General features: G+C 43.7%; 1 protein-coding gene across 1 annotated transcript in view; it reads left to right on the forward strand.

Moving 5' to 3' along the window:
* CDC73 (cell division cycle 73) overlaps nt 1-23,173 on the forward strand; it is a 405,302-nt gene that overhangs the window by 376,902 nt on the left and 5,227 nt on the right. Inside the window, exons 15-16 of the mRNA XM_029618749.1 lie at nt 6,691-6,791; nt 22,359-22,500. Of these exons, the coding sequence (XP_029474609.1) occupies nt 6,691-6,791; nt 22,359-22,500 (243 nt within the window). The remainder of the gene's footprint in view (nt 1-6,690; nt 6,792-22,358; nt 22,501-23,173) is intronic.

Here is a 23,173-nt window from a genome sequence, read left to right on the forward strand (position 1 = left end):
CCCCCATCCTCCTCTGGGACTGGGTCACCGAGGCATTCCCCCACCTGCATTGGTGCCAGGAGCCACGATTCTACTTTTACCGGTGGACCCTCCGGCTACGCCAGCGCTGCCTCCTACTCCAGACCTGGGATTACACGCCCCAGGCTTCCTCAAGGAATTGGACCGGATGGTCCAAGAGACCATCATAAAAGCGCTACAGGGCTTCCAGCCTCCATAGACACCGGCACAGATGCCAGCTCCAGTCGCCGACCTGATACCCAGGTGCCCTCGCACTGTTGCTGGATAGGTTGGACTCTATCAGTACCCTGCCACCGGTGGGACCACAGGCACCGGTATTTCCCATTCCTTCCACTCCAATCATTGGAAGACGCACCGAGGCCGGAGCCCACCCACGGGCCATCGGGAGTCCTGCCACTAACTCGCCCATCAATGTCACCGGTTCCATCGGTGCCGATTCCACGATCTATGCCACATCATCCTTGCTCGGTGCCGCCGTCGATGCCCCCTATGGTGCCATTGATGCCTCGAGCGGATCCCACAGGAATTGCACAGTTTCTTCCATCTGAGGATCCCCTGGGTGCTGGAGACCAACTCTACTTGCCTTTGACAGATTATTCTTCCCAGGATTCAGATGATCTGCCCTCAGAACCTTCTCCCCTGAGGAAACAAGGTGTTCTCCTCCAGAGGACCTGTCCTTCATAAGGAGAGATGTCTGAGGCCATCCCATTCCAGCTTCAGACAGAAGAGGATTCCAGGCACAAGATGCAGGAAGAACTACAATTTTGTAAATGCACCCAAGGAGATCATGGTCCATCCCTGTTCATGAAGTCCTTCTTGACCTGCTGAAGCGCAACTGAGAACATCCAGGTTCTGTACCACTGGTAAACCGTAAAACAGATGCCACCTACCTGGTGCAGACGGCCCCTGGATTCCAGAAAACACAGCTCTCCCATCATTCTGTGGTTGTGGAATCAGCCCAGAAGAAGGCTCGTTGTTCTAAGCCTCATTCTTCTATGCCTCCAGGGAAGGAGCAAAGATTCCTGGATGCCTTTGGCCGACGTGTTTTTCATGGCTCAATGCTTATTTCCCGCATTGCTTCCTACTAGTTATACATGACCCAGTATAACAGGGACCTTTTCAAGAAAATCCAGGATTTTTCTGATTCCTTGCCTGACCAATTTCAAGATCAACTTAATTCCTTGGTCCAAAAGTGCCTAGATGCTGGCAAGCATGAAGTCCACACTGCGTATGATATCTTTGACACAGCCTCTAGAGTGCCCACAGTGGGGATTAGTGTTCATCGATTGGGCCTGGTTGAAGTCCTCTGATCTACGGCCAGAAGTACAGGACCGATTGGCTGACCTCCCCTGTGCCGGGGATAATCTCTTCGGGGACAAGATCCAAGAAACCGTAGCTCACCACGAGACACTACGTCAGCTTTCTTCAGTGCCTTCTGATTTCTCGTCCACCTCCAAGAGGACGTTCAGAAGAGACTCTAAGGGGCCATCGTTCAAGCCACGGAGATGATATCCTCCTGCTACTCCAGGTCGCCCCTCCAGGCCTTACCAGAAGGGTCAGTCCAGACAATCCCGACCTAAAAGACCCAGCCAGCTCCTCAGCCAGGCCCAGCGTCAGGATTTTGACTCCTTGCTAGAGAGCATAGACCATCCTCCCCTGCCATCTGTACCAGTTGGCGGTTGGTTGTGCCACTTCCCAAACACCTGGCACACAATCACCACAGATCAGTGGGTACTCACAGTAGTGACTCAGTTACCACCTCAACTTCCTAACCGTGCCGGCAGACTCCGCCCCCCCCCCCCCCTCAGCTGACGTGGGGCTTGTCCGACCACTCCTCCCTTCTAGAGGAGGAGGTATTATCCCTCCTCAACTCACGGGCAATAGAACCAGTGCCCCCCTCCCAACAGGGACAAGGGGGTCTATTCCCATTATTTCCTCATTCCAAGAAAGTCAGGAAGCATTCGTCCAATTCTGGACCTCCGTGCCTTACACAAGTTCCTACTAAAAGAAAAGTTCAGGATGGTAACCTTGGGCTCCTTGCTACCTCTTCTGCAGAGGGGAGATTGGCTATGCTTTCTAGATCTTCAAGACGCATACACACACATCTCGATAACTCCATCTCACCGCATATTCCTTCGGTTCGTAATCAGCTCCCGACACTTCCAGCATCGTGTACTACCATTCAGCCTGGCGTCTGCGCCTCAAGTCTTTACCAAATGCCTCGCAGTGGTTGCAGCCTACCTCAGGGGACAGAAGGGTCCATTTTTATCCTTATCTCGATGATTGGTTGATAAGGGCTCCATCCCAGAAGGACGTACTAACTGCCTTACATTTAACCCTCCACACACTGCTGTCTCTGGTTTCTAATCAACTATCCCATGTCTCACCTGGTGCCCTCTCAAATCCTCTCCTTCATAGGAGCAGATTTGGATACCGTTCTGGCAAAGGCCTTTCTCCCTCAGGAGCGGGCCCACACTCTCGTGACTTAGGCTCAACACCTCCAGGCGCAAAAGTATGCAACAGCTCATCACTTCCTCACTTTGGGTCACATGGCATCGTCAGTTCATGTTACCCCAATGGCCTGTCTAGCCATGATACTCACACAGTGGACCTTGAAATCCCAGTGGGATCAGGCATACCATCCAATGTCCAACATTGTCCACGTCTCCAAACAGCTCCGCCTCTCGTTGGCCTGGTGGACTCACCATTCCAATCTCCTCCAAGGCCTTCTCTTCCAGGCTCCAGAGCCTCAAGTTACATTGACGGATGCTTCCAACCTAGGTTGGGGGGGGGCGCATGTCAACAACCTGCTGACTCAGGAAACCTGGTCTGTGGGAGAATCCCACCATCAAATTTCCTAGAGCTTCGGGCAATCAGATATACCCTTCAGGTTTTTCAGGATTGCCTATCCAACAAGGCCAGACTGACAACCAAGTGACAATGTAGTACATCAACAAGCAAGAGGGAACGTGACCATACCTGCTGTATCAGGAAGCTGCACAGATCTGGGCGTGGGCTCTTTCCCACTCTATGTCCTCAGAGCGACCTATTTGGCGGGTGTGGACAATGTTCTTGCGGACCGGTTGAGTCGAACCTTTCATCCACATGAATGGTCCCTCAACACGATGGTAGCGCGCACAATTTTTCAACGCTGGGGTTACCCACACATAGACCTCTTTGCGTCCATACACAACCGCAAAGTAGAGAACTTCTGCTCACTCACTCGCGGTCTTCACTCACCGCAGAGGGACGCTTTCACCCTATCGTGGTCCAGCGGTCTCCTCTACGCCTACCCTCCGCTTCCACTCATTGCCAAGACTCTAGTGAAGTTACAAAGGGACAAGGGCTTAATGATTCTCATAGCCCCCCACCGGCCACGCCAAGTCTGGTTTCCAATCCTCCTCTTGGTATGCCAACACATTCGCCTGGGGGCAGACCCGCTACTGATAACTCAGAACCACGGGCGCCTATGCCATCCCAACCTCGCAGCACTGTCCAATGACGGCCTGGATGTTGAAAGGTTGATACTCCGGCCCTTTAACCTTTCAGAGTCGGTATCTTGAGTCCTAGTAGCTTCCCGAAAGCCTTCCACTAGACAGTCTTATCGTTCCAAATGGAAGAGATTCACGGTGTGGTGCGCGTCCATGTCCATTGACCCTTTCACTAGTTCCACTGAAGTTCCTGGACTACCTCTGGCACCTGTCTGGCCTACAAACTTCCTCCATTCGGGTGCATGTCAGCGTGGTAGCCGCTTTCCATAATGGGATTGGAGATGTCTCTATTGTAACACAGCCCTTAGTATCACGCTTCATGGGAGGCTTACTCTACCTAAAACCTCCACTACTCCCTCCGGCCCCCACTTGGGACCTGAATTGGTTTTAGGACAACTCATGAAACCTCCATTTGAGCCTCTCCACTCATGCGACCTTCACTATCTCATGTGGAAAGTGCTATTTCTTCTCGCTAAAATGTCCGCTCGCAGAATTAGTGAGTTGCAGGCATTAGTCACCTACCCGCCTTACACTAAAATTCTGCAGGACAGAGTAGTGCTCCGCACCCACCCTAAATTTTTACCAAAAGTATTATCAGAGTTTCACCTCAATCAATCATACTACCTACTTTCTTTCCCAGGCCCCACTCCCACCCAGGAGAACTGACTCTGCATTTCTTGGACTGCAAACGTACCCTGGCCTTCTACCTAGAGCGCACGTCGGCCATAGGAAGTCCCCTCAACTGTTTGATTCTTTCAGTAAGAACAAACTGGGTATTCCGGTGGGCAAGCAGACCCCCTCTCTTCCTGGCTGGCGGACAACATTGCTTTTTGCTACCAGCAAGCAGGCCTGCCACTCCAACAATGTGTAAGAGCACATTCTATTAGAGCCATGGCAACCTCAGTGGTGCACCTCCGTTCAGTTCCACTTTTGGACATCTGTAAGGCTGCCACATGGAGCTGGCAAACAAGATTCCATTTTTGGCCAGTCTGTTCTAAGCAACTTATTCTCAGCTTAACTTCCCAACATCCTTCCAGCGACCCGTTCATGGTTTTCAGGATGCCCTCCTACCAAAATCCACCCCTGTTGTTGTGCCTGTTGCACGTCTTTGGGTGCATTTGGTGCATTCCTCGGACATCCTCGGCTCGCTATTCACCCATGTGTGAGGACTACCATCCTGCTTGTCCTGTGAGAAAGCAGAGTTGCTCATCTGTTACAGGTGTTCTCACAGGACATGTTAGTCCTCACGAAACCCACCCGCCACCCCATGGAGTTGGGTTCACTTACGATTTATTATTTTATTTTTTCGCACGTATTTCTTGCCATACACGAGACTGAAGGGGGACCCCTGCTGGATGCAGGGTTAGTGCCATGCTGGGCATGCCCAGTAGGTGCCAGTCAAAGTTCTAGAAACTTTGACAAAAGTGTTCCGTGATTGGGCTCCATCTTGATGATGTCACCCATGTGTGAGGACTAACATCCTGCTGTCCTGTGAGAACACCTGTTACAGGTAAGCAACTCTGCTATCTGGGTTTATCTCTTAAAAGCTAAAATCAAAAACCTAAGTATAATCTAACAGCATATAGAGCAACTCCAGTTGCTTAATTCTGTGGTTTTTACTTTTTACTCATAAAGCATTTCATCCTGAAGGAGTAGGAGTGTATGCTTGGTTATGCTAGTTTAAAAAAAAACATATTTAAAAGCAATCATAATCCTGTGTACAACTGAAAACTTTGTAGTAAATCCATTAGTAGTAGCAGCAGCAGCAGATAATTTATGCCAAAAGAGGCATCTCAGGCTGGATCGATGTAACAGAGAATTTCACTTTGCAAGGCTCTCATCCCATCTCAGACCAGGGTTCCCCAAACTTGTCAGAGGAAGGGCCACATAGGACATTCTGTATCACAGAGAGCCGGGAGGAGGGTACCCCTGCCTCTAGGATTTTGTGGAGGAAGGGATCTCATGCCTGATCCTTTTGCTTATTTGTAATGCTGAGAAAGCAGGGGGCAGATTCTCCATGAATTTCAATAATCTAGTTTTCTCTGACGTTGGCAACTGTGCCAGGCCCCTAGAAATCCTGCTGCCTCCATCTCTATCCTGAGGTGTAGGTGTGTGTGTGGGGGGTACACGCTCTGTCACTTCCCTCCCTTCATTCTTACTTACACCATCCCTCCCTTACTCCCACCTCCTTAACCTATCCTCCTCCCTTCACTTTCATTCCATCCCCTCTCTTCTCCCTTCCGTCCATTCACTTACTCTCACACCACACTCCCTTACTCTCATCCCAACCCCATCCTTCCCTTTCACTAAGCCCCCTCCCCCCTTTCTTTCAAACCATCCCCCTTCCTTCACTATCATTCCATCCCCCTATTTTCTCTATTCCACTTCCTCCCCTCTCCCTCTCATTCTCAATCCCTAACTCCTCATTTCACTCCCATCCCCCTTCACTTACTTTTCCCCCCCGTCCCTTCTCTTCATTCATCCCCCACCCATCTTGCTGTTGCTTGATCTTCCCTGACAGGGTCTGGCATGTTCGTCAGTGGCTGTTTGTAGCATCAAGGAAGTCTGGCTCCTGTTTTGTTGCCTGGGCCTAGGAAATTCCACCTACCTTTTTGCTGTGGCCACACTTGAGAGAAAAAAAAAACCCCTCACCCCGGATCTGACCACTGGAGAGAAACGTATGGTGGATTAGAAAATACAATTCTGTGGGCCAGAATCCCTGTCTTGGACCATAAGAAGCATTGTTGACACTATCTTGTACACCTGCTTGTTACAGATTGCTTCGGAGGGTTTCTCTTTTTTAATTACTAGTACAGTATCTCCACTCGCCAGTGTTTGGATGCGATGCTAAACAGAAAACCTGAAATTGGCATGTAGTTTCTGTAAGAGTGGAGATAAAAGTCCAGAAAGATCAAACACAGAAATATTAATATGTTTGTTTGAAAAGGCTTTTCTAAGCACAGAAATAAGTTGCAGTAGAAGTACAGCAGTCATTAATGCGCTATAATGGTGACATTATAAAGAGAAATTATGCTAATGTACAAGACTTGCCTCTCAGTAGTGTTGACAGCAGGCTCTGCCACATGAATAGTTATGAGTCTTGTATGCCTAGGGAATTTACAGCAACTTGAAGCTCAAGGTCTTTAGCTTGTCTGTCTCTGTCTCCTTTTCCTATTTACAGGGATCGGGTGGTAGCAGTATTCGTGCAAGGCCCTGCCTGGCAATTCAAGGGCTGGCCATGGCTGCTGCCTGATGGATCACCTGTTGATATCTTTGCAAAAAGTAAGGTGTTTTTTAAAAAGATGTTTGAATTTTTTTTTAGCTCGTTCTGAAAATAGTTTTGAGAAGTTGACATTAATGTTATGTCTCCAATGATAACTGATGATATGGGATTTGCTTAGAAAAAATGGTTTTATGTTTAATGCTATCTCTCCCTTCAGTACCTCTTTCCTTCTGTTTTCATGTTGTGTTTAGTAACATTATTAATGGACTGTGAAATGTTAGCTGAAATTAAAGCAGATAAATTTGGCAATACAGTAATTGGAAAATTTCAATTACCCCGATATTGACTGAGTCAGTCTCTCATCAGGACACACTAGAGAAGTTAAGTTTCTAGATGCCATAAATGACGGCTTCATGGAGTTAGCTGGTCCTGGATCTGACAAGAGGGGCAGCTACTTTAGATCTAGACCTCATTGGATTGTACTACCTGCTGCGAGGCATTACTGTGGTGGGGTCCTGAATTGTAGCGATCATAATGCAGTCTCATTTGATATAATCACTGGAGGGGAGGACATTAAGTAAAACTACTGCAGAAGCATACAACTTTAAAAAGGGAGACTATGTTAGAATGAGGAAATTGGAAAAAAACTTTAGTGGTTGCAAGGGTTAAAAGTTTGCATGCGGCATGGATATTGTTTAAAAATACCACTTTGGAAGCCCAGATAAAATGTATTCAATGCATTAAAAAAAATCAAAGGAAGACCAAATGACTGCCAGTGTTTTAATGGTAATCTATAGGAGATAGTTAAAGCTAAAAATTCATCATTTAAAAAAAAAAGGAAAGCAGACCCAGACTTTCATTTGATTTATATTCTGCTTTTCAGGCATTTCCAAACGGATTGCACTCAGGTACTCTAGGTATTTACCAATTCACAATGCCTGTACCTTAGACCAGTGGTGCTCAACTTTTTTCCCATCATGACATTCCTGATGAACAGTGCTCATTACATTCCACGGCGGGAATAAAAATAAATAAATAAAAATAAAGGCCCAGTATTTTTGTTAAGAATGACACAAGGGAAAGATAAGTACCCTATCTGAACAGACATTATATAAATAGCAAACCTCACATACCAAAACAGCACCAACTTCTAGCACTCAAACAGTAACCACCTTACAATACTGTAAATATTACACCAGGCCTTAAAACACCAATACACCTCCTATTAGGAAAATGAACTAGCCTGGCTGCTATAGAGCCCTACAGAGAAACTAAACGCCAGCAGAGAACCTCACCTGAATCATATGTGCTGACCCTCACCTAGCAAAGAATAGAGAGACCATAAAGCATAACTAGAAGCATGCAGACACAAACTGAACTGGAAACCGCAACAAGCCAGAGAGACTGAATGCGGTATAAGAAAAGAAAAAGAAGAGTAACCAGTCCTAAAACAAATCAAGAAATAAAAAATCAATAGCAGTAAAACCATACTAATAAAAAGAACAGATTTCAAAACAGCTGATGAATAATTAAAAACTCAAATTTACAGACAGCAATAAAATATCTCAAAACAGCAGACAGAGACCAAATAATTAAATGAGATAAAAATGCTTTGCTCTCCATACCCAGGTATGTTTGATATCCAAGTGCCTGAGATTTTTTGAATTAGGAGGGGGAGGGAGTTTGCTTGCAACTTTCTGTCACATGCAACCTCTCTCTCTCTCTCTCTCTGTCACACACACACATACTCATGCTCTCTCTCACACATACATAGGCTCTTAATCGCACATTGACACACACACACACACACACTGTCTTTCTCACACTTACACACAGGCTTTCAATCACACACACTTACACTATGCTCACTTTCTCTCACACAGAGGCTGTCAGTCACTTACATGCTCTCTTCCACTAATACAGGCTCTGTCTCACACACACACAAACGCTCTCTCTTACTTATACACACAGGCTCTTAACCATACATACACATGCTCTCCCACACTTACATTGGCTGTCAATCACACACTTATACATGCTCTCACACACAACACAGGCGCTCTCGCTCTCACACACTTACATACATGCTGTCTCAAACATACATGCTCAGTTGCTCACTCTTCTTCCCCTCCCCCCAGAACATGGTCTCTTCTTCCCATGCGTGTGGCAGCTGCACACCACTTCCTCTTCCAGGCCACAGGGATGGGAAGAAGAGAGCATGCTGCTGGTGCCACTGACTCCAGCTGTTGTGCCACTTTCCGCCCAGGTGGAAAAAGTTTGCATCTTGCTGAGGAAAAGAGGATCAGCTTGGAACAGTGGGGGCCAGGAAATGTGGTGACACACTGGAGTCTCGGAACACACCGGTTGAGAACTGCTGCCTTAGAGAATGAAGAGTGAAATAACTTACCTGAGATCACAAGGATCACCAGTGGGGTTTGAACCTTGGTTTCCCTGGTTCCCAGCCCATTGCTCTTAGAGCATAAGCACTGGTGTAAGTTAGATGTAAAACAGTAGTTAGACCGAGAGAGACTTTGCCAAAGATGCAGAATCTAATATCTTTTTCAAGAAACAAAAGGCCTGTGAGGGAGTCACAGGCCTTTTTGTTGGGCTGCTAGATGACCAAGGGGGGAAAGGGATGCTCAGGGAGGGCAAGGAAATAGCAGAAAAACTGAATGAATTCTTTGCTTCGGTCTTTATGGAGGAAGTTGTTGGGAACAATACCCACCCTTGAAACATTCTTTGATGGTGGAGATTATGAGCCACTAAAATATCTGTGACAATGGAAGATGTACTAGATCAAATTAACAAAGTAAAGAGTAACGAATCAGAACCAGATAGCATCCATCTCGAACTTCTAAAGAATTAAAACGTGAAACTGCTAACCTTTTACTAGTAATCTGTAGCCTCTCATTTAAAACGGTTAGGATTCCTGAAGAGTGATGCCAAATTTTAAAAAGGGCTCCAGGGTTAATGTGGAAAACCATAGACTGGGGAGCCATACGTGTATGCTGGGCAAAATGGTGGTAGCTGTTTTTAAAAACAAAATTACTGACTATATAGACAAACATAGCTTAATGGGGAAGAGTCAACTGCATGATACTAGGAGACTGGGTAGCTGGCAGATTAAATTTAATGTGGAAACATGCAAAGTATTGCACATAGGGGAAAAACAATCCCAGCTACAGGTGCACAATGTTGGGTTATATATTTTTGGGACTCCCTACCCAGGAAAATGGTCCTTGGCATTGTTGCTGACACTACATTGAAATCCTCTGCTCAGTGTGTAGCAGCAGTCAAAAAAGCTAATTGAATGTTAGGAATGATCCAAAAAAAAATCTTATGTTGCCTCTATATTTGAGTCATGGTGTGACTGCACCCTGAGTATTGTGTGTAGTTCTGATCGCCCCATCTCAAGAAAGACATGGCAAAACTAGAAAAGGTACAGAGGGAGCAACAAAATGATGAAGGGGATGGAACATCTCTCCTATGATGAGCAGCTATACAGGCGAGGGCTCTTCAGCTTGGAAAAGAGACAGCTGAGAAGGGGACATGATAGAAGTTTATAAATCAAGTGGGGTAGAACGGGCAAATTGAATCTAGTTATTTGCCCTTTCAAATATACTAAAACAAAGGACCTCCATGAGACTCAATCATAGAAAGTAGTTTTTCACTGCATATTATCAAGCTGTCGAATCTATTGCCAGAAGACATAATCAAAGTGACTAGCATAGTGGAGTTTAAAAGAAGTTTGGACAAGTTCTTGGAGAGAAGTCCATAATACATTGGCCAGGTAGACTAGAGAAAGCTATTGCTACCCCTGTAAGTGAGTAACAGGAATTAGATCTGCTTTATGGAATGTGCCAGGTACTTGCAACTTGGACTGGCCACTGCCAGAGACTGGATGCTGGGCTCGATGGCCTTTGAACTGACCTTGCTTGGCAATTCTTATGGTCTTATGATTTTAGTAAGCAAACTGGGACTGCAGTTAGATAAGATAAAATTATCTGTGAAATTAAGGGATTATAATCAAAGTTCTAGAGACAATTTAAACAAGATAAAATAGCAATTTGCAAACTAAGGGCCTCATTTACTAAGCATTTTTCCTATAGAGACAGAATGTGAGGAAAGCCTTAGTAAATCAGGCCTTTACTCATGTAATTTGCAGGTGAATCATCTTTTTCCATTGAGAGACCTTTTAGTAAGAGGAAAGATTGGTTTAGTAATCCTGGCTTTCTGTAGCCATATCGCCCTTGTTTGTTCATAGGCGATTTTGGGATGAGCATGTTTTGATTAGCAATAATAAGGCATGGCCAAGACCACAGACTCCGTCGTAGAGTGCAGAGACCTACAGATGAAATCCAGTAGTCAACCATCTAATGTTGCTACCTGAAATCCATCAATGAACAACCGTACTTCTCAGCATCAAACAGCATCTAGGAAAGGTCTTTCATGTATCTGGAAAGGCAGGCAGCCATAAGAAATCTCATTAAAAAAAAAAAAGACGGGACTGCTTAAGTATGCTCCGTATTTTTAAATGGATAGGCAGAAGGCCTTGTACCTTTTCTCTTACATTCCTCATGTGCCCCACCTTGACTTGAGCCACTATCTCCAGGAACAAGACCGATCATCAGCTTCTGTCTGAACAAAGGCAAGAGACAGCCAGGGTTTCTCAGAACTAAGAACAATTATACGTTCAATGACAGTCATTGTTTCTCACAGCTTCTAGAGGCTGTACATCAACAGTCGGTCTTCGTGGTGGTCCACATAATTGATTAGCATAGAATTGGAGGAGGTTATCACAGATAAGAATTTTGAAAGAGGAGCAATCAGTTGCCATTAAATCTAAGAATTTAGCTGGATTGCCTGCATTAGCCCCAGTCTTTTGTGCTTTGCAATGACTTAATGCTTTTTTAAATTCTTAAAGTTTCATGCATGGCAGGACTTAATATAAAAGCTTAAAGTATTACTTTTGAAGGTAATTTTTAACGGGACTTGTATATGGAAAGCAGTGCTATTAGAAAATTATGCACTCAGTAAGCACATAAAATGTATGCATATACTTTTACTCACATGGGGGGGGGGGGGGGTGAGGCAATCCAAGGGGGAGAGAGGAGTCTGGATGGAGCTGGGATATACATGCATACTTTTTGATTTTAAAATGTGTTCATTCTCAGCAAAACTGCGCATACCAAATACATTGTAATTGTGCATGGATTTTTAAATTTTCTCCCCTGCTTCAACGGCAGGGGAGAAAGTTTGACACTTCACGCATATCTAGCATAGCCCTCTGCTTCAACGGATGGGGGGAATGAAGAAAGGTGGATCTATAATCAGGCAACAACCAACAAGGACTGAATTACATAGTCTGGATAAACAGATAAGCATGGGTGTAGCTTATTGCGGTGGTTAATACCCCTAACTAATTAAGCTATTTCACTTAGATGCAGTTCCAACACTGCTCTCTACATTAATGGCGGGGGTGGAAGGGAAATAGAATAAAAAAGGTTACTAAGAGCCAAGAGAAACAGATAAGTATGAGGAAAAAAAAGTGTGAAGCTTGCTGGGCAGACTGGATGGGCCATTTGCCGTCATTTCTATGTTATGTTTCTATATGTTTCTATACACACAAGTCCGCTTTGAAAATTGATATAACTTATACAGATATTTGATAGCTGTTATGCGTGATGCTATAAAATTTTGCCTTTTTTGTCGAGCAGTGCTTTTCAGTCCATTTTCAGATTTTTTGCTTTTAAAAGCATCTTCCATTACTCCATCAGTTTCACAATGGAAAGGGGTCCCTCACCTCCGTTTAAAAGCAAGTCATGAGTATGGGATCAAATGTATTTATTATTCTTGGCCTTTATTAACCCCCTAAGCAAAACCATTAAAGATGCTAGGAATTTTTTTTTTAATGGAAATAGTGTGGGGGTGTCAGAAAGCATGTCATACTTAGGCCCCGCCTCCAGATTCAAGGGCTGTCCTAGAATCAAGTCCTTCATGTGCCTGTTTAATTATTGCTTTATATTAGTGAAGTAGATTTTCATTCAGCACTACACTACTTCTTGGTGGCCTGAAACGTATTTCACAGACTCTTTATTTGTGCACATTTGTTTATCTAGATCAAGTCACAAGTTTAATTCCCCACCATTTCTAGTTTTCGTTGCAGGGTGGTGGTTCTGTCCGTACATAAGAGCCATAATATTTGCAGTGTTGGATCCTAGCTAAACCAGGTTACTAGGAGTTATCCAGCAGATCCCCAAACGATCCCATTCCTTGTTCCTCACTCCCAGGGATATGCAGTGGCTTTTTCAAGTTTATCTGGCTAATTGTGGATTTTTACCCCAGGAATTTGTCCAACCTAGCTATGTAGAGTACCTTTCCAATATCTTCTGGCAGCAAATTCCACAGCTTGATTGTGCATTAAATGAAAAATAACGTTCCTCAATTTGTTTTACATTTTCTGCCTGTTTCATGGAGTGTTCTCTAGTCTCAATACTTCTGAAAAGGATAGATAGCCATTCCCTATTTATCTTTTCCAACTCATAGTTTTGTAAATCTATCTCCCCTATGTTGCCTCTTATACAAACTGAAAAGCCCTAATCTGCTCAGCCTTTCATATGAGATATTTCATCCCCTTTACCATTTGTTTTGTCATCTTCTGTACCCTTTCTAGTTCCGCTGTATGCTTAAGATGGGGGAACCAGAACTGTACACAGTATTCAAGGTGTGGTTGCACCATGGATCAATGCAAAGGCACTGCAATATTCTAAAGTACTTGTCGGTGTGTTTAGATTTTAAGGAGACTATGTTGTACATGAAATGCTTAAGTATACTTTTTAAAGTTATTAGATTTCAGGAAAGGGGAATAGAAAGCAAAACTAAGATTGTTTAAAATTTTTTTAAAAGTTGCTTTGTCATTCTGAAAGAAAACTAATCTCCACTCAGAGGTGGAATATGTCATGTAGAGTTAGTTTCAACATATGATATAAAAACTAACATGTCATAATATTTAGAGAAACTGAGAGAGATGAATTATGAGCAGCTTATTCTCAGAGGACAAGCCTGATGGCAGTCCTCACAAGTGGGTGACATCTGATGGAGCCCAGCCTAGAACTTTTGTCAGTTTATAGAATTTTGACTGTACCTCACTGAGCGTGCCAACATACACATCTATGTGAGGGCCCCTTCTGCTCTTCTTTTCCTTGGAGCCCATAAGTTGTACTTCCTTACTTTTCTGCTCCTAGGTCTGTATTTTGGTCACAGAATTGTTCACTAAGACCCTCTGTCTTGTTCCATCTCCTTATAGTATCCATATATAGGCTTTTGGGTCATTTTGGTAAGTTTTCATTCTGTCTCTGTGCTGGATGTGTGCACATGTGTCCAATGGACATTAGTTTGCCTGCTGCCATAGAGTTAGTCTTTGCTTCCCTTGTTTTCATGTTGGCCATGTCTAACAGCTTCCAATGATGCCCTCAGTGGACCAGGGTTATATCTAGCACTGATCCTCATGAGAGATGCATCATCCAATGTCCAGAGGTGTTGCCTGTGGGCAACCATGACCTTGAGAGGTTGACTATCTCAACTGGAACTGATAGAGAAGTGCGTTAGATACTAGTAGTCCAATCAGAAGCATTGACATTGAAGGACCATGGAGCTGTACCAGTTGAAGAGGATGCACAAACATTAGGGGGGAGTGGTCTGTTCCCTCTGTGTCAAACCTCGATAGAGCCCAGAAGGACAGGCTCTTGCCTGGTTTTTCCTGATCAAAGAAGGTGAGGTCCACCTCCTCAACACCAGTATTGTGGAGTTCTGATGCTAGGCATCGAGTGAAGACTTAAGAAGCACCGGCAGTAGTCTCCATTGGTGCACGAAGTTGGGAGAGGGACCGTCCAGCAGCAGCTGAGAACTCCCCCCAAAGCAGTTCAGTTTATTCATGCAAGGGTTTAAATAGCATAAACATTGAATATTTATATAAAATCCAGAATTTCTTATTCATATGAAGTTATGTAATATTTTTCTTAAAGATGCTGCATGTATAACCTTATTACATATGATTGTCCCCTAGTGACACACTCAAAAATTATTTGCTTTATTTTTCGTGGCTTCATATTAGAATGTTTGCCATTCTTCTGTGCCACATGATATACCATGCTGATCTTTGTTTCCTAGAATTTTTGTAGAGCTGTTTCTGGAGATTTCTTTTGGTGAGACATCTGAGGGTGCCCATGCAATGTGTGCTTGTAGCACAGTTTTAAAAGATGGTCTAGGAGACTGAGTTTTTGAAACAAGATCCAAGGGGACATAACTTCTGTTTTTCTTGATTGCGATTCATGGCTTATTTCGTGCTGTGGCTTTACAATGTCTTCAAATTTTCACAGCAAAGGAGAATGGGGAGAGAGAAGCGGAATGATTATTACTGCCTGATCTATAACTGTTTGGAAAACTTAGGACAGCATCTCTTGTGAAGCTTTTTCAAATTTAAGTACAATAAAAGATATGGAAATGAATTTTAAAGTAAATATTCATTCTTGCCTATATTTTAGTTAGTTTTTATTTAGCACCCTACCAGGGCACTTTACAACTAGACATGCAAAATGAAAGCTTTTCAACTTTACCAGCCTTTTCAGTTGACTTGGTTGACATTCCTCTTTAAATCTTCCAGGGATGGTTTGAGTGTATGATAGGAGAAAGTCTGCAGGCTCTTTGTACCCTCAGACGTTAGCCAGAATTTTCACAGCAGATTTAAGCACATAAATCAACTTTGAAAAAACATAGGTGTGTGCAGAGTTCATGCAGCATGCACATACAGGAACAAGTATAACTTTTGTGCATGTGGATTTACACACACATTTTCAAAAAAATGTTTGCCCACTGGTGCCACAGTTACCTTGCTCCTTAAACTTGGTAAAGAAACCTTAGAATGTGGCTCCTATCGCCCTATTTCATTATTAAATTAAGAGACACAAATTCTGGCAAAAGTGCTACAAGTGCAAATGGAGCCCCTTAGCTTCATCAAAGGGCAAGTGTCCACCCATAACACCAGGCGGGTGTTCATCAGGCCCAAAATAAGAGGAATCCGGTTTTGTTAATTTCCCTTGACGCCGAAAAGGCTTTCGATAGGGTGTCCTGGCCCTTTGCTACCATGAGGGAAATGGGATTCCCAGGCATGTTTACAGCTTGGATTTTAGCTATGTACAAGAAACCTCATGCATACCTAGTCATCAACAGGGACTTCATCCCATCTTTCCCCATTCACCTGACAGGGGTGTCCACTCTCCCCCTTATTATTCAACATTGCTATTGAGCCATTAGCCGAAGCCATCAGAACCCATCCTGATATTCTGGAATCCAAATGAGAGGTAGGGAACATAAACTGGCACTTTATGCTGATGACCTACTATTTTTCTTAATGGGTGCCACTAAATCCAGGCCCGCCTTCCTTTATTTGGTGGCCCACTACGGGTCTCTATCCAGGTATATGTTAAACTATGATGAATCTGAGATTTTTCCTTTGAGAGGCACAGTGTACATACCTGGGTGCTGGTCCGGGATGCGAGAGGTAGGTGACTGTTTCACATACTTGGGGATTTTTATACCTAAAGATCATACAAAACTATATGTCACCAACATAGCCCCTCTATTCTTAGAAGCGAAGCAACGTTTAAAGTGCTGGGAGGATATCCAGGTATCATGGACTGGTCGCATCAACTTGGTCAAAATGGTTCTTTTGCCTAAGATTCTGTGTTTTTCAACATGTTCCTTGTAATGTTCGAGCCTCACAGTTTCAAGAGCTACATTGGTTTAATTCAAAAAGTTATCTGGAGGTTCAAGCCAGCGAGGATAAAAGAGTACTATATGGTTGCCTGAAAAACAAGGCGGTATGGTTCTCCCAAATTTTCGATTATACTATTGGGCAGTTTGCCTGGTTAACTTGATTTATTGGATAAGCGACAAGGACCCGAGTTGGCTGAAAATGGAGAAGGAACAGCTGGATGGGATAAATCTCCCCATGCTCCTTTTTATGCCCCCTATTTCCCCCATATCTCATAAAGCGTGCCTCTCGAATCCCCTGGTGGCTCACACCTTACAGATGTGGAGGCAATTGTGCCATTTTGTGGGTCGGCGGAATGACGACTTCTCCTCTCACCCTGATGTTCATGAACCCTGGCATTTCCTGGTACTCGTAACACCCTGATTTTGCAATTTGGCAAAGGTCAGGTTTCTGTTGCATTGCTCAACTGTGGGGAGATGAGGGGTTTTCTTCCCTTCTCTGAATTGATAGAAGACTTTGAGATCCCTTCTTTTACACCTCTTACCCGAACAGGGCCACCGCCGACAGCGCGACCAGACCGAGCAGTGCTCCAGGCCCGCTACTCTCGCGGCCGAAGCCCACCCCCCACCGAGAACCGGCCAATCAGTCGACGGCTGCAAGGCAACCAATCACTCGTAATCCAGCAATACCTTTAAATTCTTAGTCTATCCAGGCGCCGCGCGCCGAGCGTCGCGCGGCGAAGGAGCACGACAAAGGGGCCTGCCCCTTTGTCTCGCCCCTTCGTTGCAGCCCCTGAGGAGCTTCAACCACCACCCTTTGAGGACCCACAGATAAACACTACGTAAGCACAAAACCTGACAACATAAGAGTTTACAATTCAAAGGTTTTCGCAGCTATGTTTGCTACCCTCTGCCTTACGTAAGCCCAAATTACATCACATCACTCTCCATTGCGGTTATACCACTAATCTCTCACAAGAATTCCATATCACTCACTAACAACACATCATGCCCCCTTTCTCTATACCTTCAATCCCATACAATCACCAACCTACACCCAATAAACCCAGGACTCTAGGCATCCGACAACAAAGATTGATTCCTATCATGATCTCTCCCATCGCCCAAACACTGGGACTAGCCCTATTTACGCTCACATTGTTCAACGCACAGTCGATCACAAAAAAACTCCACCTTCTCAACGATCACCTGACTGATGACAACCCTGACATCTGTGCCATTACAGAAACATGGCTGAGACCCACTGACTCAGTTCTTTTGAACCAACTTCCCAACAACCTGTATGACTTACATTCTATCCCCAGAATCAGAAAAAAAGGTGGAGGGATCATGCTTGCCTCCAAAAAGAGCCTAAGGCTCTCACTACAACTATCCACCACTATAAACAATACTGAAATTGCCTTCTTCAATTCAGACCATCTACAAATAGCTCTAGTATACTCACCTCCAGGTACCTTAGATACTGACCCTTCACCATTGATTGAATTCACTACCAAACATTTCAAACAAGACAAACCAGCTATTCTGATGGGTGACTTCAACCTACATGTAAATAGCACTCGTTTAACCCATAACTGCGACATCCTCCTCACAGCACTTAATCACCTTGGCTTCAACCAGATCATCAAAGATCCCACGCACAAAGCAGGTCACACGCTAGACCTGATCTTTCTCAACAATGGCAAATCTTCCACTAACAACCCCACCTGTGTCCCAATCCCTTGGTCTGACCATTACTTTATCTCTGCGGAACTTCAAATCAAAGACCAGCCTCGTCTTAGTTTCCCAGCAACTACTATTCACTATAGGAAACCTTGCACCATTGACAGTCTTAATAAAGTGCTCTCTAAAGAACTTGACCGCCTGGATCTCTCAGACGCCTCATCAGCGATTAACTCCTGGCTTAAAATAACAAAGGAGGTTGCAGATCTAACCTGCCCTACCATCACAAAAACTCTGAAACCACCGCAAGCCAATAGACACCCGTGGTACACCCCAACTCTAAAAACTCTCAAACAAGAACTTAGGAAAAAGGAAAACAACTGGCGTAAATCTCCATCCACCAACACGAGTCTAATCTATAAATCCCACCTCAACACATACAGACTAGCTATTCTCAAGGCAAAAAAAGACTTTTTTGCAAAAAAAATCCATAACTTCATATTTGACTCTAAAGCCTTATTCTCATTTGTATCATCCCTTACTAAACCCTCCCCACCAACCATCCCGGACGAACAAGCAGCCGATAAAGCTTTGGAATTAGCAATCTACTTCGACAACAAGATCACTAATCTCCTCAAACCAATCACCACCCAACAGCTGAAAACAACAAATACCCTTAGCACCGCTAGGTCAATTTCCTCCCAACCCTGGACATCTACACCCACCAGCACTCCGACTCACAACAAAAAATGCAGTTTATCATCATTCGAGACCCCATCATCCCTGGAAATTGAAATCATCCTCAATAAACTTAAACCATCTTCTCACCCTCTGGACACTATTCCATCCAATCTATTACTATCGACTCCCAACACCATCTCCAAAGCATTAGCTAACATCATTAATTGTTCTTTAACCCAAGGAAAGGTCCCAGAACAACTGAAAATAGCCATTCTTAAACCACTACTAAAAAAGCCTAACTTGCCAACAGCAGACCCTGCTAGCTTCTGCCCGATAGCTAACCTGCCTCTAATCTCACGAGTAATGGAGAGATTTGTCAACAAACAATTGTCTGATTACCTAGAGGACAATAACATCCTCTCCCCCCTACAGTTTGGATTCAGGAAATCACAAAACACAGAAGCTCTACTAACTTCACTATCTGACACTATCCTCCTCAACCTTGAAAGAAAACAATCATACTTCCTTGCTCTTCTTGACCTATCCGCCGCATTTGACACCGTAAATCATGAAATCCTCCTCGAGCGGCTTTCGGACATAGGAATCCAAGGAGAAGCTCACAATTGGTTTCAATTATTCCTAGAAAATAGATACTACAAAGTCAAGATAAACAACGTAGAATCACCTCCTATCAAATCAATCAGAGGAGTACCTCAAGGTTCTTCACTCTCCCCTACCCTTTTTAATATCTACTTGCTTCCACTCTGCCACCTACTCTCCAGCCTCAAGCTAAAACACTATATCTTCGCCGATGACATTCAGATACTTCTTCCCATCACAGAATCACTCCAAAAAACCTGGGCGCATTGGAATAATTGCTTACTATCCATCAACTCCCTGTTATCCAGCCTCAACCTTATACTTAACACAAATAAAACAGAAATCCTCATCATATCGCCCGACAAAAACCTCACACTCTTCAACGTCCATAATTCAACTCAATCCTTATTTCCACCTACAACCACTCACCTTCAGTCAGAGACTTAGGGGTGCGCATCGACAATCAATTCAACCTTAAACCTTTCATCCACAACACAACTAAGGAATGTTACTTCAAACTACAGGTACTAAAAAATCTTAAACCTCTCCTTCACTTCAATGACTTCCGCTTAGTAGTCCAGTCTTTAATATTGTCCAAGTTAGACTACTGCAATTCTCTCCTATTAGGTCTTCCATTATCATCCATAAAACCTTTACAGATGGTACAAAACGCCGCGGCGAGGCTACTCACCAACTCCAACAGAAGAGACCACATCACTCCAATTCTGCACTACCTCCACTGGCTTCCCATAAAAGCTAGAATAACCTTCAAGACACTATCAATGATCCACAAGGATATTATGGGAAGCGCCCACCTAAATCTTACCTCGCTACTCCGCCTTCACACATCAAAAAGACCTATCAGATATAACTACAAAGGTTCTCTACACACTCCCCCGATTAAAACCTCGCTAGCCAAACGAGCACTCTCCACAGCGGGGCCCACCCTTTGGAACTCACTACCGCCAGATCTTCGACTCGAAACTTGCCATCTAACATTCAAGAAAAACCTTAAAACATGGCTCTTCCGGCAAGCCTTCCCAGAATTGCAGGATCACTTCGACACAGGACAAAGAACAAAATAGCGCTATATAAAGTCCACCGCTAACTTAATACCCTCAGGAACATCAGGACCTTATTGCTTGTTTTAAAGTAACTCTACACATTCTCTGTTTAATACTATGTTTACTGTTTAATTGTTTAATGTAACGACCTTATTGATTGTTAAATGTAACGCTACACGTTCTCCGTTCAATACTTTGTTTATTGTTTTTATGTAACGCCCCCCCGGCGACAGTTGTGTTAAATGGAAACCGACTTGATTTGATATATATATATCAAGAAAGTCGGTATATAAAAACCCTAAATAAATAAATAAATAAATCCCAGCCACATCCCATGCATCCTACTTACAGTTCCACCAGGCTCTTCGATACAAACTTGATTTACAGCACCGGTTCCCCCCCCCCCCTAGATAAACTGGAAACCTATTGGGTAGTGGGACGGTTAAAGGGGTGACCAATATTTATTGGGGGGGGGCTCTACTTCCAGTTCCCTTATAGACCAGTGGAACACAGACCTAGGGTTATTAACCTGCTTCACCTGGAAGTGAATTTGGATCTCAGCCCACAAACTTTCCATTTGCTGCAGGAGGGTAGAACTGGGGTACGGTTACGGCATAGAACTTATCGTACGCCACTTTATTATAATGCCTTAATCCCTGACGAGGATGTACATTGCTAGAGGGGATGTGGCGAACCTGGCTCATATATTCATATGTGGTGGTATTGCCCTGGGGTTGCCTGTTTTTGGAAGGTGGCGGCGAAGGAAATAGCTAACTTTCTTCACAATGAACTCTCTCTTCTCCCCAAATTGGGCCTGTTGGGGCTCTGGCAAGACTCCATGGTCCCGGTTAAATTTCGGCCCTTGGTGGGACAGCTGCTTTTGGCTGCGCGCTTCACCATTGCAACTGAATGGAAATCCAACCCAGACCCTCGATCATTGGGAAAGCTCAGGAACGTAACATCATGGATATTGAAAAACTATGATATGATATGCTCAGTAAGGGATTTAAGTTTCACCAGATATGGGGACAGTATCTTACATATTATAAACTGGATCAACCGTAAATGATTACTCATGTGTTCTCTCTTTGTATGAACCACCTTAGATAGTACTCTCACCTAGCAGAGTGAAATGTAGCAAAACATAGGTTGTCTGTCTTCTTGAGTCTGGTTGTACGAGCTAGATCTGAGTCCTTATTTCATTGTATGTTATTACAGGCTTGACGTTTACACTGTTTTGTATGGCTGAAAATGGTTAAATAAAAAGTTACCAAAAAAAAGGTTTGCCCCAAAATCCTGGTGGTGCCTCAACTCCTTCTCCCAGAGCTCCCTATTTAGTATACATGTAAAGGTATGCATAAAATTGTGTTCCACATGTGGACACATACCCAACTGGGGCTGTTTTCAAAGCATTACTTAGACACATACATCTGGGTTTATGAAAGTAAGTAACTTTGAAAATTACCCCCTAAATGCTAAACCATATCATGGGTTAAATGTATAGCCCTTTCTCCTCTAGCAGTTAAGAATTTAAATACCACAGTAGGTCCTAAGTGAAATGAGTTTGGTTTCAGCTTTGACCCCATGTAGATTTCCTTCCACATGGCAGTCCGTATCCAACGGACAGAAAAGCCCATGACGACTGGCGTTGACTGGATTAGAATTGTGTTGGCAAAGCTGTATGAAAAGCATGCCCTGTATTTGCTCTTTTTCTGTCATAACTCCAGTTACTGCACTCATTTCTTTGCCATCATATGCAGCAACAGTTCAGGTTTGTTTTTTTAAAGTATAGTTGTAACATTGCATACATGTGTACATTTCTTGCAGTCAAAGCTTTTCACCTCAAGTATGATGAAGTGCGTCTAGATCCAAATGTCCAGAAATGGGATGTAACGGTGTTGGAACTGAGCTACCACAAACGGCACTTGGATAGGCCTGTCTTTTTACGTTTCTGGGAAACCTTGGACAGGTAATACTGAAAAGGACCAAACCCTTATCTAAGGGTTAGATGGTACTGGCATGTTTTGTTGTGGGGAAATCCTTCTGATGAAAAACCACCCCACTAATCTACCGGAAGGATCCAGGTGCTTCAAAAGAAGATTGTGGGAACAGCTGCCTTATTGTTCTAGACAGTTATCTTTGAAAATCATACAAAAATTTATTATTAACTTAAAAATCAGCTGTGCTAATGCCATGCTTTAAAACACCACACTACCTTATAAGATAAATAGCTGGTTAAAAACCTAAATGTACCTTTGCTCTCTATTCTGTTGCTGATTTTTGAGTTTGCCCTTTAATTCAGTAAGGTCCATAGTGTGACTGAATTGGCACTAGAGAAGGAACCAAGGCTATTTAATGTATTAAGCCCTAAGGACAGAGTTGAATGTTATTCTTACATCCCTAAGGTATGAATTTGTAGTACAAAGCTATGGCAAACATATCAACTACTACTTTAAAATTTAAATGACAGTAGCATAGAATATATTGAAAATGGGAATCTATTAATTTAGGATGATCATTTCATTTGAAACATTGTGAAATTAAATTATTGTAATTAAGCTGTTAACAGCTTTCCAAAATTGTGCATGCTTTAGGAAGTTACTCCTCCATAAAATAAACCAAATTAGCAGTTCTGCTGTAGA

Source organism: Rhinatrema bivittatum, chromosome 10, assembly GCF_901001135.1.
Source record: "Rhinatrema bivittatum chromosome 10, aRhiBiv1.1, whole genome shotgun sequence".
Taxonomy (NCBI): domain Eukaryota; kingdom Metazoa; phylum Chordata; class Amphibia; order Gymnophiona; family Rhinatrematidae; genus Rhinatrema; species Rhinatrema bivittatum.